Below are 12,920 nucleotides of genomic sequence, written 5' to 3'. Positions count from 1 at the left end.
TAAACGGGGCTCGACCGTGGAATCGCGTACGAGGCCACTCGTCTTGTTTGCCGCGCTTTATACCTGCGTTCGGTCGCCACGCCGTACTCCTCTTTCTCTTCGCCATCCCTCCAAACCGACCGACCCACCTTAATTACTCGGCATCATTTTTGCCGCAGGATTATTTACGCTGTTTAGCGAAGCGTCACGGTATCGTGGCTGAATCGGCAGCCGAACGTTGGCTCGGATCGTACGCTTCGAGGTAAAAAAGATTCCGTGTGCGGCAGAGTGGGGCAGTCAGACTACGTTCGTTCGCTACGTTTCCGCTTCCGTGTTGGATATAGAAGGGGGAAACTCGTTTCGATTTCGTCTTTCGCCGTGTTTTTGGCTGCTCTGATTTTTTCTTTTCGACCGTTGCACGCGCCAGTTAACTCGACGTTCCTTCTTCCCTCAACCGCTACAAAGATACATACGTACTTTCGATCAAATTTGCCCTATCGTCCAAACTCGTCCTCTCCGGAAGACGAAAAGGACCAAGCGATCAACTTGAAATTCCAAATTTCATCTCGAAGATCCAGAGACTTTGGCTTCCATCGCGTCGTTACGCGTCACCGGCGCGTTATCGGCGCGGGAATAAAAACCGCACGGGCCCCTGCGAATGGACCAACGACTCGCCAGGAAATCCTCGTCCGTAGAATATAATTGGCGAACGCGATTGGAAAGTGTTTGCGCGCCGAGCCTCAGAGAATGGTACTCGAGGGGGACAACTACCCCCGAGGGCGTGAAATTTCTATTTAATTCGCGGGGCACGGGGCACTCGGTGGGCGGAAAGATCGAATCGGGTGGATCGAGCGTTTATTGGCGATAAACGTTTGGTCAGTGTGGCCGTCGCAGGGTATATACAGCGGTCGATATCGGTGACGAGGTTGACCTTTCGAAATTAACGCGGCTGTAATCGAATTATACGCATACTCCGGATTCGTTGTTTCTCGATCTAACGGCGAGGGGACGCGACGAAAGAATTTCCCTGTCGTCGAGTCTTTGCTCACGGTGAAGTCGCAACCGCTAAATACGCCCGAGACATCGTTTCGTCGAAAGGTAACGTTTCAACGAGTAATTTGCGCGACCGTGAAAGCAAAAACGGCCAAGATGTTGCTCGAGGAGAGGCGCTCGATACCTGGGTTTGGTAATAAATCAAATTAATTGCTACGGACATTGGCTACGAAGTGACAAGGAGGAAAGAAAAGTAAAATTTTTACGCGTTTTGTTATTTCAATGGTCAGGTAACTGTGCGCAGCACCGCTTTGTTCGACGACTTACCGATGCAACCTTTCTACCTCTTTGTACGATCTGCGACAACTTGTTCCATCGACCTCGGTAAACCCATAGTTCCTTTACGGGGTTCTCGTTGCTAATTATTCGAGATTACAGGGAAAATCCAGTAATAAAAAGTTTGTCCAAAGGGACGGTAGGCGAGGTCGACGTGGATGTCGGGCAACGGTGGCCGTCCAGCCGACAAACAACCGCCTCTACACGGTCGCGACTATGCGGGCACGGATCGATCGAGGGCCCAGTCCCTTCTCGCGAACGCCACGGTCGAGAGAAGAGAGACGACGACCGCCTTTAAATTTCACGCGAGAGAAACGGGCAACGACGTACCTGCTCGCCTTTAGAGCCACGCTCCTTCGTCGATCTTGCCTGGCAAAGCCAGATCGATATCGACGATTCTTTCCTCCACGCGCTCTTTTACGCTTTTTCCATGTATAAACCTGCGAGACGATCAGATTCGTAGAATAGGGAACACGGGATACTTGGCGAGAAAAAACGACGCCACGTCGTTCTTTCCACCATTCGGACCAACGAAAGTCTACCTATTAATCGTAAATCTTTGACAAATTCTTTGCTTCTGCGCACGGAACAGGTACATCGAGCCTGTAAACTCACGGCTAGTAAAATTTCGCCAACGAAATATCGTTCGAACGATGAAAAAGGGTCCGGAGAGTCGGTAGATAGTGGCAAACAGACGACGGCCGGCCACGCCATAGGAGAACTTGTCTCGTCCCTCGTTCGACTTCCACCCTCTTCCCCTATTTTCCTTTCCTTTTCTTTTCTCCGACGGTCGGTTCCGTTCGATCCTTCCGAGAAAACAGCCCGACGGTTCTGCCTGCTTCTCTATCTACCCGTTTTCTTGGTCGTCGACTTAACGGCCGCACCTGCTACCGCCTCGTTTCGGCCGAGCACCGCGCGAATTTCTTCCCTTCGACGTTGTTGGCCCTGCCGCGCCAGAGGAGACCGTATTTCCGCTCGGCGAGCGCGCTTCCCTTTTAGACAACCTGGAAATCCTGCGACGCCGAGCCTCGGCCGAGGGGAGGTTGCCCGGTTTTAAGGTCGATGAACATCGGCTTGAACACCGGCTTGAACACCGTCTTGAACACCGGAAACGTAATCACGAAAAAAGAAGAAGAAGAAGAAGAAGAAGAAGAGAAAAAAGGATTTCTCTTTTTAACGCCGCTGATTCTCCTCCTACCTGCTCGTCGTCTCTTCTTTCTTTCTCGCTCTGCTTCTCCTCCTTCTCGCTCGCAAAGTCGCGCAGATGAGACAATTTGCTTAAAATCGCGGTATTAGACCAGCGGTGGAAGCCTGTCTCTCTGGCTGGCATTCGGAGATGGTTCGATCGTAAGAGTAATTTTAGAAAGATTCGCGAAAAAGCCGAAACGTCCGAGCCCCGAAACGAATCCTTATCGCGAGCTACGTCGTAGCTTTCGTATAGAAGGAAGCGGCCGAGAAAGCTCGCGACGCTCAACCTGGAAAAACGCACTTTCCTGCAACAACTTTCCGTGCAACGATATTGTCGGAATATAATACGCGCGTAGTACGGCGCGGGGATAAACGGAGGCGCGAAGAAGAAGAAGAAGAAGAAGAAGAAGAAGAAGAAGAAGAAGAAGAGGAAGAAGAGGAGGAGGAGGAAGAGGAAGAGCAACGGTGCGATGCGACGAGGCGATCGAGCGGCTGCCGGAGGAAGGACGCACCCCGATACAAGTGGAGGACACCGGTTGGCGTTACGTAATCGACGGTGGCCAGCATTCTCTTAGCCATTCGCCCTCCTCCGATCGCCGTGCGTACTCGCTGGAGTCGCGTTTTCAAGTTACGCCGAATGCCGGCGCGTCTGCGATCGTCGTCGTTCCTTTTTCCCGCTGAATGCGCGGATATATCGCACAAGGCTGCCGAGCAACTACCTGTCGTACGCTCCACGGACGTTATATTTAACCAACGGCGCGCGGACCCATCCTCACCACCTACCAACCGTCTCTCTACGGTCGTACTTTTTCCCTTGCGCTCCCCGTCGCACTCGTTCGTCGTCTAATTTTAGAACTTTTCGATTATATAATACGTACGCGTGTCGTTACAGAGTCGGCAGAGGACAAGATAAAGATGTCGCGCGAGCAACGATCCGTGCAATTGTAATTGCGATATCGACGTTTCTTTTCGTACGGATATACTGGTCGCGCGATCCACTGGCCATCGTTACGGACCGCTGTGACGCAGTACGTTCGTAATCGCGCGCACGATACGCACCTTCTCGCCACACCAGCGATTCCGTCTGATTCTTCGACGGAAGGACAAATATCTTTAAGCGCTAAATTAATCTTAACATCGTCGGTTCGGATAATCGTCGTAGCGTACGTTCCGTAGCTTCTACGACGCTCGCAGGTCGATTAGCGGAGAATTTTTGACCTTCGCGGCCGTCATATTCTTCCATGATTTTCGGATAAAGATCGTAGCGGCTGTACGACGAGTGGAAGCGAACGAGCCTCGTCGATGTTTATCGAACGAATGATTAAGTGGCACAAAATACGAGCAAGTTAATCCACCATTCGTGCGTCAGTCCCTTTATGTTTGCACATGGGGTGCGGTAGAGAGGACGATCTCGATACCTTCGGGCGACGCCGTGTTCCGCGTGAACCCAGATCGCACCTTGGCTACCCTCGAATTTCCAACCTCTATCCATAATCGATCTCGTGAAAGGCCGCGAGTGAAAAACGCCTCTTTAACCATCCCTTTGATCGAAATAATAAAAACAAACGATTAATCTTCGCGCGCCCCACGAATTGCGCAGCGAACGATAAGGCAAAGGATCGAGCGCTCTCGTCGACTCGTGTTTAAAAATTCCAAATCGCGTGCGTGCGCAAACAAACAAAGGTAATCTATTTTCGCGGATTCGCGTCAGCCAACTGCGTCACACCGGGATATCCTGACATTAAGACCGATCCCTGGCTCCCAGGAACTAGTCGAGCGACGCAAACAACGCTGCCGCTCCGAAAAACTAATAAACGCCGCAGACTCGCGAAATCCCCGACGGATATACGCGAGCACCGCGCGAGAGAAAGAGAGCGACGGCGAGGGGAAGGGGCAGAGAGAGAGAGAGAGAGAGAGAGAGAGAAAGGGAGGAAAATCGGACGCGGCTGGAAAATTTCCGTGGAGAATGACGCTCGATGTGACACGACGCGATACAAGCTATGCAGCGAACAATGACGTCGTTTACGGTGTCGTCCGTGCAACGTTAATCGCAGATCGACGATAGCCACGCGTAACGTACTGCCAGATATTTCTACGAAATCGTGTAAAAACCACCGATCGGTTTTTGCCTCGGACTATCCTATGTACCGGTGGTTCTAAGGGCGCGTCAATTACGATCTTGCGCGACTACTCGATGCCTGCGATACACATTCCCCTAATTAATCCGTGCGCCCTCGGAAAGAATGCCGCATAGTTGGCGAGCGGAGAGAGGTTCGCGGTGTCCGGCAGCCGCGTATTTAAGCGTCGCTCTGCGTGGCATCCACGGCGCGCCACGCACCGCGTACACCAATATACCGGTAGTTCCTATCGATTATAGATAATCGACCGGTCTCTCCGCCAATCTCCGATTCGTAGCTCGAGGGGTAGACCCGTTAGCGATGGTTAGGGGAAAGGAACGACGCGAGTGAGACAGATACGTAGATAGAGATAGAGATAGAGAGAGAGAGAGAGAGAGAGGAGAGAGAGAGAGAGAGAGAGAACACGACGACAGTGGCGGCGGCGGCAGCAAGCGGAGAACGCCAAGAGGAACCCGACACAGAGACGACCGCGGGGTAACGGGGACGTTGAAACGGGCAGCCGAGGGAACAGAGGGGTGTGTAGCGGGCAGAGCAACCGGGAGGAAGGGTACACGAAGGCGGAGCGGGGCGGGCGGGAGAGGACGGCGATAGCTGAAAACGCGGCGTGAGTCGCGAGAACTCGAGGAGGGACTTAACGAACGAGCGGACCGAGAACCGACCTCGGAGTCGGGAGTTAACGCTCGAGGGGTCGTTAATTTTCCGATCGTGCCCTTCCCGTCAGAGGCTGCTGCAGCCTCTCTCACGGACGCGAACACCAACACGGACACGAACACGAACACGAACACGGACACCCGGCACGAACGCGACGAATAGAGAGTGTAAGAGAAGGAGAGACGGAGAGAGTGAGATTACGGAGATGGCCAGAAGGCATGCGCGCTGGAAATGGCGCGGCCACACGCCGCTCCGTCCTCCGCAGGTACGCCGAAAGGACGCAGCAAGAATTCGCGTGGTCACGATTAGGAATGTAAAGGTCACTCGGTTTCGAGAAAAAAGAATTCAGCGTCGGATCTTGACTAGCCGCCGACTCCTGTCTTCGACGCGAGCAATCGCGCGTCTTACCGTATAATAATGGAATTTAGCATGTAAATTAGGTGTCTGAATTTTGCCTGCCAAACTATCGTGTAACCGAGTATTTTTATCGGGCTTCCATCTTTTATATTATTTTCGCAACGCTATTTCGTATACGAATACCGACACGACGTAAGGGAAAGTTTGGCCTCCTTCGGTTTACTTCCGGTTTTAACGCGAACCGCGCTGCGCGCTGTAATTTTCCTTCGCTCAAATTTATTTCGTTCGACGAAGCGAACGCACGGGAAGACCGCGACGATATCGAGATTCTCTTCGCCGCTAACTTTTTTCAGAATTCCGATATTTTCTACAGAATATCCGAAGAAACGCGAAGAAAGACGTCCCGTCCCTAGGTGCTACGTTTCGTTACACGTTGTATCAAACACGGTTCGACCAACGCTAAAATATCACGAACGATCGTTCGACTAGCCATTAGAAAAATCACGAGATAAGAGGTTATGTCCACACATGCCTTAACTCGCTACCGATATACCGACCATCGCGAGTTTACACGTTTTGTTAGACGTACGGCGTAACACGAAAGGCGATCCTGTAGGGTTCGTTTATTTTGACGAGTGGAAAAAAGGGGGGTGAGAGTACGCGTAGTTTCCCGGTTACGGGTCGCACGGATCGGGCGCTCCGGCTCGTTCGGTTCGTTGCTCCTCCGTTTTAATTCGTCGCTCGCCGCCCTCCAATTTCCTCCGCGACCAGGTAGCTCCGGGGTCCCGACGAAAATCGATGGGAAAGCCCCGGAGATTTTCACGAAAACACACGAGTCACCGGGTCTCTCTCTCTCTCTCCCCCGCCCCCCTCTCTCTCTCTCTCTCTTTCTCTCTCGGGTGGGTAAATGAAAACCAGAGAATCGCGAAAAGCGAAAGATATCGATCGATGCCGATACGCGGAAATTGAGAACGCTTCGTTCGTTCTCCTTCTTCTTCCTCTTCGTTGTCGAGGAAACGCAGAGTCGATTCGCGATATCGGACCCGTGAACCGGAATAACGATCGACCACCAACGAATCGAAAGTTCGTTTTCGATCATAACCTTCAAAATTCGGTATTTCTCGGAACGACCATCTCTCGACTTGTTCGAAAGTGAAACATTCGATGGAAGAGTTTAAAAGTACGGCTAAACGGGAAGAGCGAAACACGGCAAGAGATTGTTAAGAAATTTAATCGAGCTATTGTCATGGCTAATTCCTTCGAGGAAGCGCGTATCGTTTACCGCAATAACTCGTGCCACGAACCACCTGCTCGGCCCCGGGCCACGCGGCAACTGCGATACCCCGATAAAAATGAACGCTGTTAATTCTGTTCGTTTCGCGTTAGTATTGCCTCAAGTTTCTACATTTTGTACTCTTTGCTCGCGATTTCAAACTTTACGCGTCGAATTTTCCATTAACGTTTCATTTCGTTCATTCGCGATCCAAAGTACTTACTTATCGATTAACATCTATCGATAGTTGCTTTAAACTTTAAAGCAAGGATAACGTGAGATATATATGTATGTATGTATGTATGTATATATGTATACGCTACGTATCTTCGAGGGTACGTTGAGTTAGGTTCGGATTGAATTCCTGACACAAGCGAAAGAGTGGTCAACGTAATATATAGGTATAGTATGTTGGCCGCGTTATGGGGGTTCATATATTATAACGTAGTACCACGTGTTTTCGGTGTTGTAACCGTTAAAAGATACTTCTCCGATTTATTTCAACGAAGGGCAGTTTGTTGTGACAGTGCCTTTCGCGTGCGATACACGTTGAAATATTACGACGTAGCACTGCGCGTTTTAGTACCGTAAAGTTGACAATGAACAGTGGCGCCACGTTCGCCTTTTTTGAAGTTTGACGTTACGAATTCGTAGTGGTCGGAATTTCTTTTTCCAATTCGTGCATGCGGATATTAGCTAAAGTGGTATTTCCATCGATCCAAGTAATTGGTTCGAGTTCCAACTGTACATATAGCATTATGCGCTTCGTTCGTACATCGTTCAAAATTACTTTGAAAATTGACGATGAACGACGTGGCGCCATGTTTGTAGATTTGAAACTCGACGCCAGCCATCGAACTGTGGCTACCGCCACGTGCTCTCGTTCGTAATCGTTACGCGCGCAAAAATTAGCCAACGTAATAGTAGATTTTTGCAGTAACACGAGCCCAGACATTACGACGTAGAATTACGTACCACTTACCATTACGAACTCGTTTCCAAACGACGCCGTAACTTGCGATCTGCCGTTCCAGTCCGTTGACGTAGCTTTACGTCTTCTCGAAACTCGACACCATCTATCGAGCGTAGTACTACGTCATTCACGATACGTTCCATATACGTGCATATGTGTATACGAAAAGTCAAAGGCGAAGAAAATGATACAAGTACGTGACACCATGGTGTTTGACGTTTGATCGCATGGCGAAGAAAGTCGCGAACACCGTTCCGATTCCATTCCGTTTCGATTCGCTGGATCAAAGAGGCACGCGCATGCGCGCTCCCGCGTAGTCGCGATCTTTCCACGAAGCCTAATTTCCAGGCATTAAAACACGCCGATAACCTCCTCGCGTTCGCTCGAGCCTGATATTCATATATGCTTGGCGCACGGCTGGCCAGCCTTTTTACGCAACAAAGCGCACCCGATCCGTTCTACGATTATTGCACGGAGCTGGCCGGCTTCCGGAAACTATCCTTCGCATCCTCTTCATTCATAAACTCTTTTCTCCGCTTGTAATGGAATAGCTTGGGCTTCGCCGGCGCATAAACGTCGAACGCGCCCGCTTCTCCGCACCCCTGCCCCGCAAAGTACATACATACGGGCGAAACTAAATCAGACGGTAAATACACACGCTCCAGTCCCAGCCGCCGCTGACGCCGCCTCGGTCAGCCTCTGGCCTCTTTCTCACCCTATCTCCGTCACACTCGTTCGCTTTCCTCTCTTCTCTCTCGCACGATCCCTCGAAAACGCTTTCCCTTCCGAAAACCTTCACCGTTGACTCGATTATCGTCCATCCGTCCGGCGAGTTTGCGGCGACGACGGCTACGATATCAGGGGAACAGCAGTCGCGCGAAGCTCCTCGTTCCACTCTGTTCCCCACGTCTATCTCGCTCTCGGTGTGTTCGAGCATGGCTTGTGTATATATAGCTACACATCTATATGCATATATGCATGCAGGCGGCTATTTATGTAAGTAGTGTCGCGCGTGGACGTTTACGCGCTGGTGTGCGCGGTGCGCGACACCACTTACATAAATAGTACGAGAAGGAGACGGAGGGTGAACGCAGAGAGAGAGAGAGTGACAGAGAGGGAGAGGCAGAGGGAAACCAGAGGACGGAGAAGAAAGAGAGAAGGAAAAGCGGAACGAGATGGGTTTGGACGAACGACGGAGTAAGATGGAATAGAGGTACGGACGAGCGAGAAAGAGAGAGTTCAAAGTAGGAGGGAACGAGACGGAGGATAAAGAAGCGACTCGTGTACTTACGTACGTGTATAGAGGAGAGAAACGCGAGCGGAGCGACGTGTGACCACATTGGCCGTCGTCACTGGCGGCTTCCACGGTGGATCCTCGAAAGGGCAGAGGTGAAGCTTCACCGAGCTGTACACAAAACCGCTTCTCGTTGCAAAAGCGCGAGATTGGATGTCCACGGATATACAAGGTGTCGTGTATCCGTGTAATCGGGCCGGGGATGGGGTGGTTCTAGATAAAATAACAAATGGAGGGCGTGGAATAAAATTCTCTCGCCGGAGAACTCTTCGTTTTCGAGAAAATCGGCCTCGAGAATTCGTCGCCACGTTTTCTCACCTGCTACTCTTTTCTTCTTCGTCGAACACGAAGAAACAACGAAAAACTCGTGCGTTATATATTTTCGTCGAAGAATCGCTCTTTATCAACTGCATCGTACGTACTCGCACACGTACGCCGTTTAATACGATTAAATGCGACGAACGAAGATTCGCATTTCTTCCTTCTCGTTTACGTAGAACCACTCCTTTTCGATTTCACCACCCTACGCGACAAGCTACCCTGTATACGCGACGTTGGTTGCCTCGGTCTTGGGGTTTTCGCGCTCGCGACCCTGTCTTTCAAAGGGCCTTTCGATGTCGTTCGAACGACGTGACTGGATTTTGGTCGATCGAACGTTCGGTATTCGCTGATTTGAATACCGCGCGAGAAACTGCCGGTTCGAGACAGGGGTGGCGGCGGAGGAGAACGGTCGAATTAAAGACGCGGAGCAGCGTAGGTAGTAGGTAGTAGGTAGTAGGTAGTAGGTAGTAGGTAGTAGCCCGGAGGCCAATCAGGATAAATTAATAGCGCGCAAAATAAGGAAAGGGAGGAGTTTGCCTATCGTCGTAATAAATTCGAAAGGAATCTCTTTGGCGACCGCGTAAGGGCGCGCCCTGTTTCCCTCTAACGACGACACGGTATTTCCGGCAAAAAGGTGGCACGAATAAAAATCTCGACTAATTACTATGAAAAAGCAACGATCGAGAATCGTCGCGGAATCTTCTGCGTCGAACGTAGCCGTCTTTGCCTTGTCCATCCTTTTGCATCTTCGGATAAGATATTTAGCTTTGAAACAGCGAATCGTTCTCTTTCAAGAATCGAACTATTCGTACGGAGGATTTCAGGGTGCCTCGTATTATTAACACGGATGCTCCTTCGAGCAGAGACAACTTCTTGCACGCTACCTATTCGACTAATCGTCGATCCCGTTGTTTCGTAAAAGTACGATACGTCCTACGTTTAAGACACGGTGTCTCGCCAATTTCTCTAAACCTACGAACGGGATATCTTTCGTCTGTGACGAAGAGACACCGGATAAATCGAAAACCATGTACACGCGTAGAAAGAAAATTTCCGTCGGTACGCAGCGATCCGCTGCGTGTACCAAAGGTTCGAGCGTAGCTTGTACGTGGAAATCCGGCGCCAGAGCTCAATCGTCTCGAAAAATGTTACTCGCTGGGAAAAATCTGCATGTAAACGACGAAGGTTAGAAACACGAAACGCAAAAGGTCGGAGATATCGAAAGCCGAAGACGACGAGGACGCAGAGAGGGTGGAGGGTGGTGGGGCGAGGAGAGTGGTCGTCGATCGTCTATAACGTTCGGTTATCGAGCGGACGCGGATTACCTCCTCAGAAAATGCAGCGTTGTTCTGACCGCGATTCCGATCGCGAGCGAAGAGCGAAGCGGCGCGGCGTTAATGCGGCTTTGGGCGTCTCGCGGTCCTCCCCCCTCGGCCTCTTCGGCCCCTCCTCGGCCCTCGGCCGCCCGTCGACCGCCGCCACCACCTCCTCATCCGCCGCCTCCCGGTTCCCTCGACCCACGGTTTTTTTTTTCCTCTCTTTTGCATGCGCCTCGCGCGGCCTTCGAGAGATCTCTCCTCCACGGGCAGCGGAACAAGACGGACAGAGGGGGACGAGGGGGTGGAGAGAGGCGGTGGAGGAGCAGGAGGACCGCCAGTGAAACGGTGGAAGAAAGAGGGAACGACGGAGAGGACGAAAAGAGCGGAAGGAGATAGACGTAGGTAGAACGTAGAGGGACCGAGAGAAAAAGAGGCCGGAGAGCCCCTGAGCTTCTGGTCTGGACGGTGAGCGAGGTAAAAATCGCGAGAGCCGTCAATTAGGAACGCCGCTCCGAGCCCGTTCTCCCCCTTCACGAACAAAGCCGACTCTCTCGCGAGCGGTTGCCTCGCGCTCGCCATCCAGAACCATGTTTTTCATCGTTTGGTCGCGCGAGGATATCGATGCCACGTATAGCGGCACGTTGCTGCAAGCGGACCTTTCTTTCGGTTTGTTAGAAATCGTCCCGAGGCAATTACACAACGATGCAGCATGAAAACGACGAGTAGATGTCATCGACGAACAGCTATACGAACGTACGCGATACAAAGCGCTGACGAAATTCGAGCGCGAACGCTATCGGTCGATGGCAATGGCAGCGGTAAAAATCGCCAATTCTACGTAAACGACAGTCTGTTTGTTCACGATGGAGGACGTTACGATCGCTTGTAATATTTTACTCGAATTACGCGAATACGAGCGAAATCGAGCGAAGCATAGACGCGTTCTTCGCGTTTTTCGCGTTTTTCGCGTTTTTCGCGCGAGAAACATACGGACAAACGGATACGAACGAATATCGGAATTCGAGTTAAGCCCTGTTCCCTTGAAAATTATATGGATATGCCGAGGCATAACTACAGCCTTTATAGGTTAACGTGCACCAGCTTATGACCTATTACGAGATGATAGAGCGTTTCAATCGCGGAACGAAACACACTCGACTCGAGTCGAATTCGTTGTTTGTCAGGCGCGTCGATGGCGTAATGAACGCGGTAGGATATCGGTTTCTGTGGCTCGGTCGTATCTGCCATCGTAAATATTCCGCGGACCCAGCCACGAAGATACCAGTCGTCGTTTGTCGTTTCGACAGCTTTTTCCCAGCAAAATGCTTCGATCGTCCCAAGTAAACGTTTTCCTTGCCCGGGTAAAAGGATTTCTTTTTTAAGAAATCGGGTTACAGAGAATTAACAAGCTTCGTTCGAACGAACAACGTTTGGCTCGATAATCGGGCTACGTATCCAGCGTAATGTATCGATGGTTTAACGTTATCATTAATAACGAATTACATAGAAACGCGCGTATTTCGATGACGATTAATTTTAACGGCTGACTAATTAACACGCGATACCGTAAACGAACGGGATGCCGGTTTATTCGTCAACTCGTTACGATAAATCCAAGCCCGTCGACGTTCGCGATTTTTTACTACGTCGTTACGCACGAAACAAAAGTTTCTCCAAAGTTCGAAGGAATTGCGATTCGAATTACGAACTCGACCGAGTCACGACGGGATAACAGTGTTTCTAAAAATGCGATTTACGCGTAAACGTTCGCCATCTGTTGGTCAGTTATCGGATATTTAAAACGAGTCCGTCGAAAGGAAAAGCTACGACGAGTGGAAAAGTACCAAATAAGCGAAGTACCGATGGTAGAAACGAAAATCTCCGAGATGTTCCGCGATGACTCGGTTTTGCTTCGCGACTCGGCGAAAACCGGCGAACCGAAGTTGCATCGAATTTCACCTTTTTCTCGAGAAACGCGCGTCATCGTCGGCAACGAGCGGTAGCAGCTAGCAGTAGCACGGCTCGATCCTCTAAAAGGCATTCCGACCGGAAATCTCCGAGCAACTGTGGAGGGAACGAAAGTCCGGGCTCGGCCGTG

The 12,920-nt window shown here is 50.9% G+C and overlaps 1 protein-coding gene across 2 annotated transcripts in view; it reads right to left on the bottom strand.

Annotated features, from left to right (window-relative positions):
* LOC100648659 (dynein regulatory complex subunit 7) overlaps positions 1-8,804 on the bottom strand; it is an 84,013-nt gene extending 75,209 nt beyond the window's left edge. For both annotated transcript variants that reach the window (XM_048406081.1, XM_048406082.1), the window contains exon 1: positions 7,898-8,804. In XM_048406081.1, coding sequence (XP_048262038.1) covers positions 7,898-7,900 — 3 coding nt within the window. In that variant the 5' untranslated portion in view covers positions 7,901-8,804. The remainder of the gene's footprint in view (positions 1-7,897) is intronic.
* Between the last annotated feature and the right edge of the window lie 4,116 nt (positions 8,805-12,920).

The sequence above is a fragment of the Bombus terrestris genome, chromosome 5 (genome assembly GCF_910591885.1).
Source record: "Bombus terrestris chromosome 5, iyBomTerr1.2, whole genome shotgun sequence".
In the NCBI taxonomy this organism is placed as follows: domain Eukaryota; kingdom Metazoa; phylum Arthropoda; class Insecta; order Hymenoptera; family Apidae; genus Bombus; species Bombus terrestris.
Note: the sequence above shows the minus strand (reverse complement) of the source record. Positions and strands in the feature narration are given on the sequence as shown.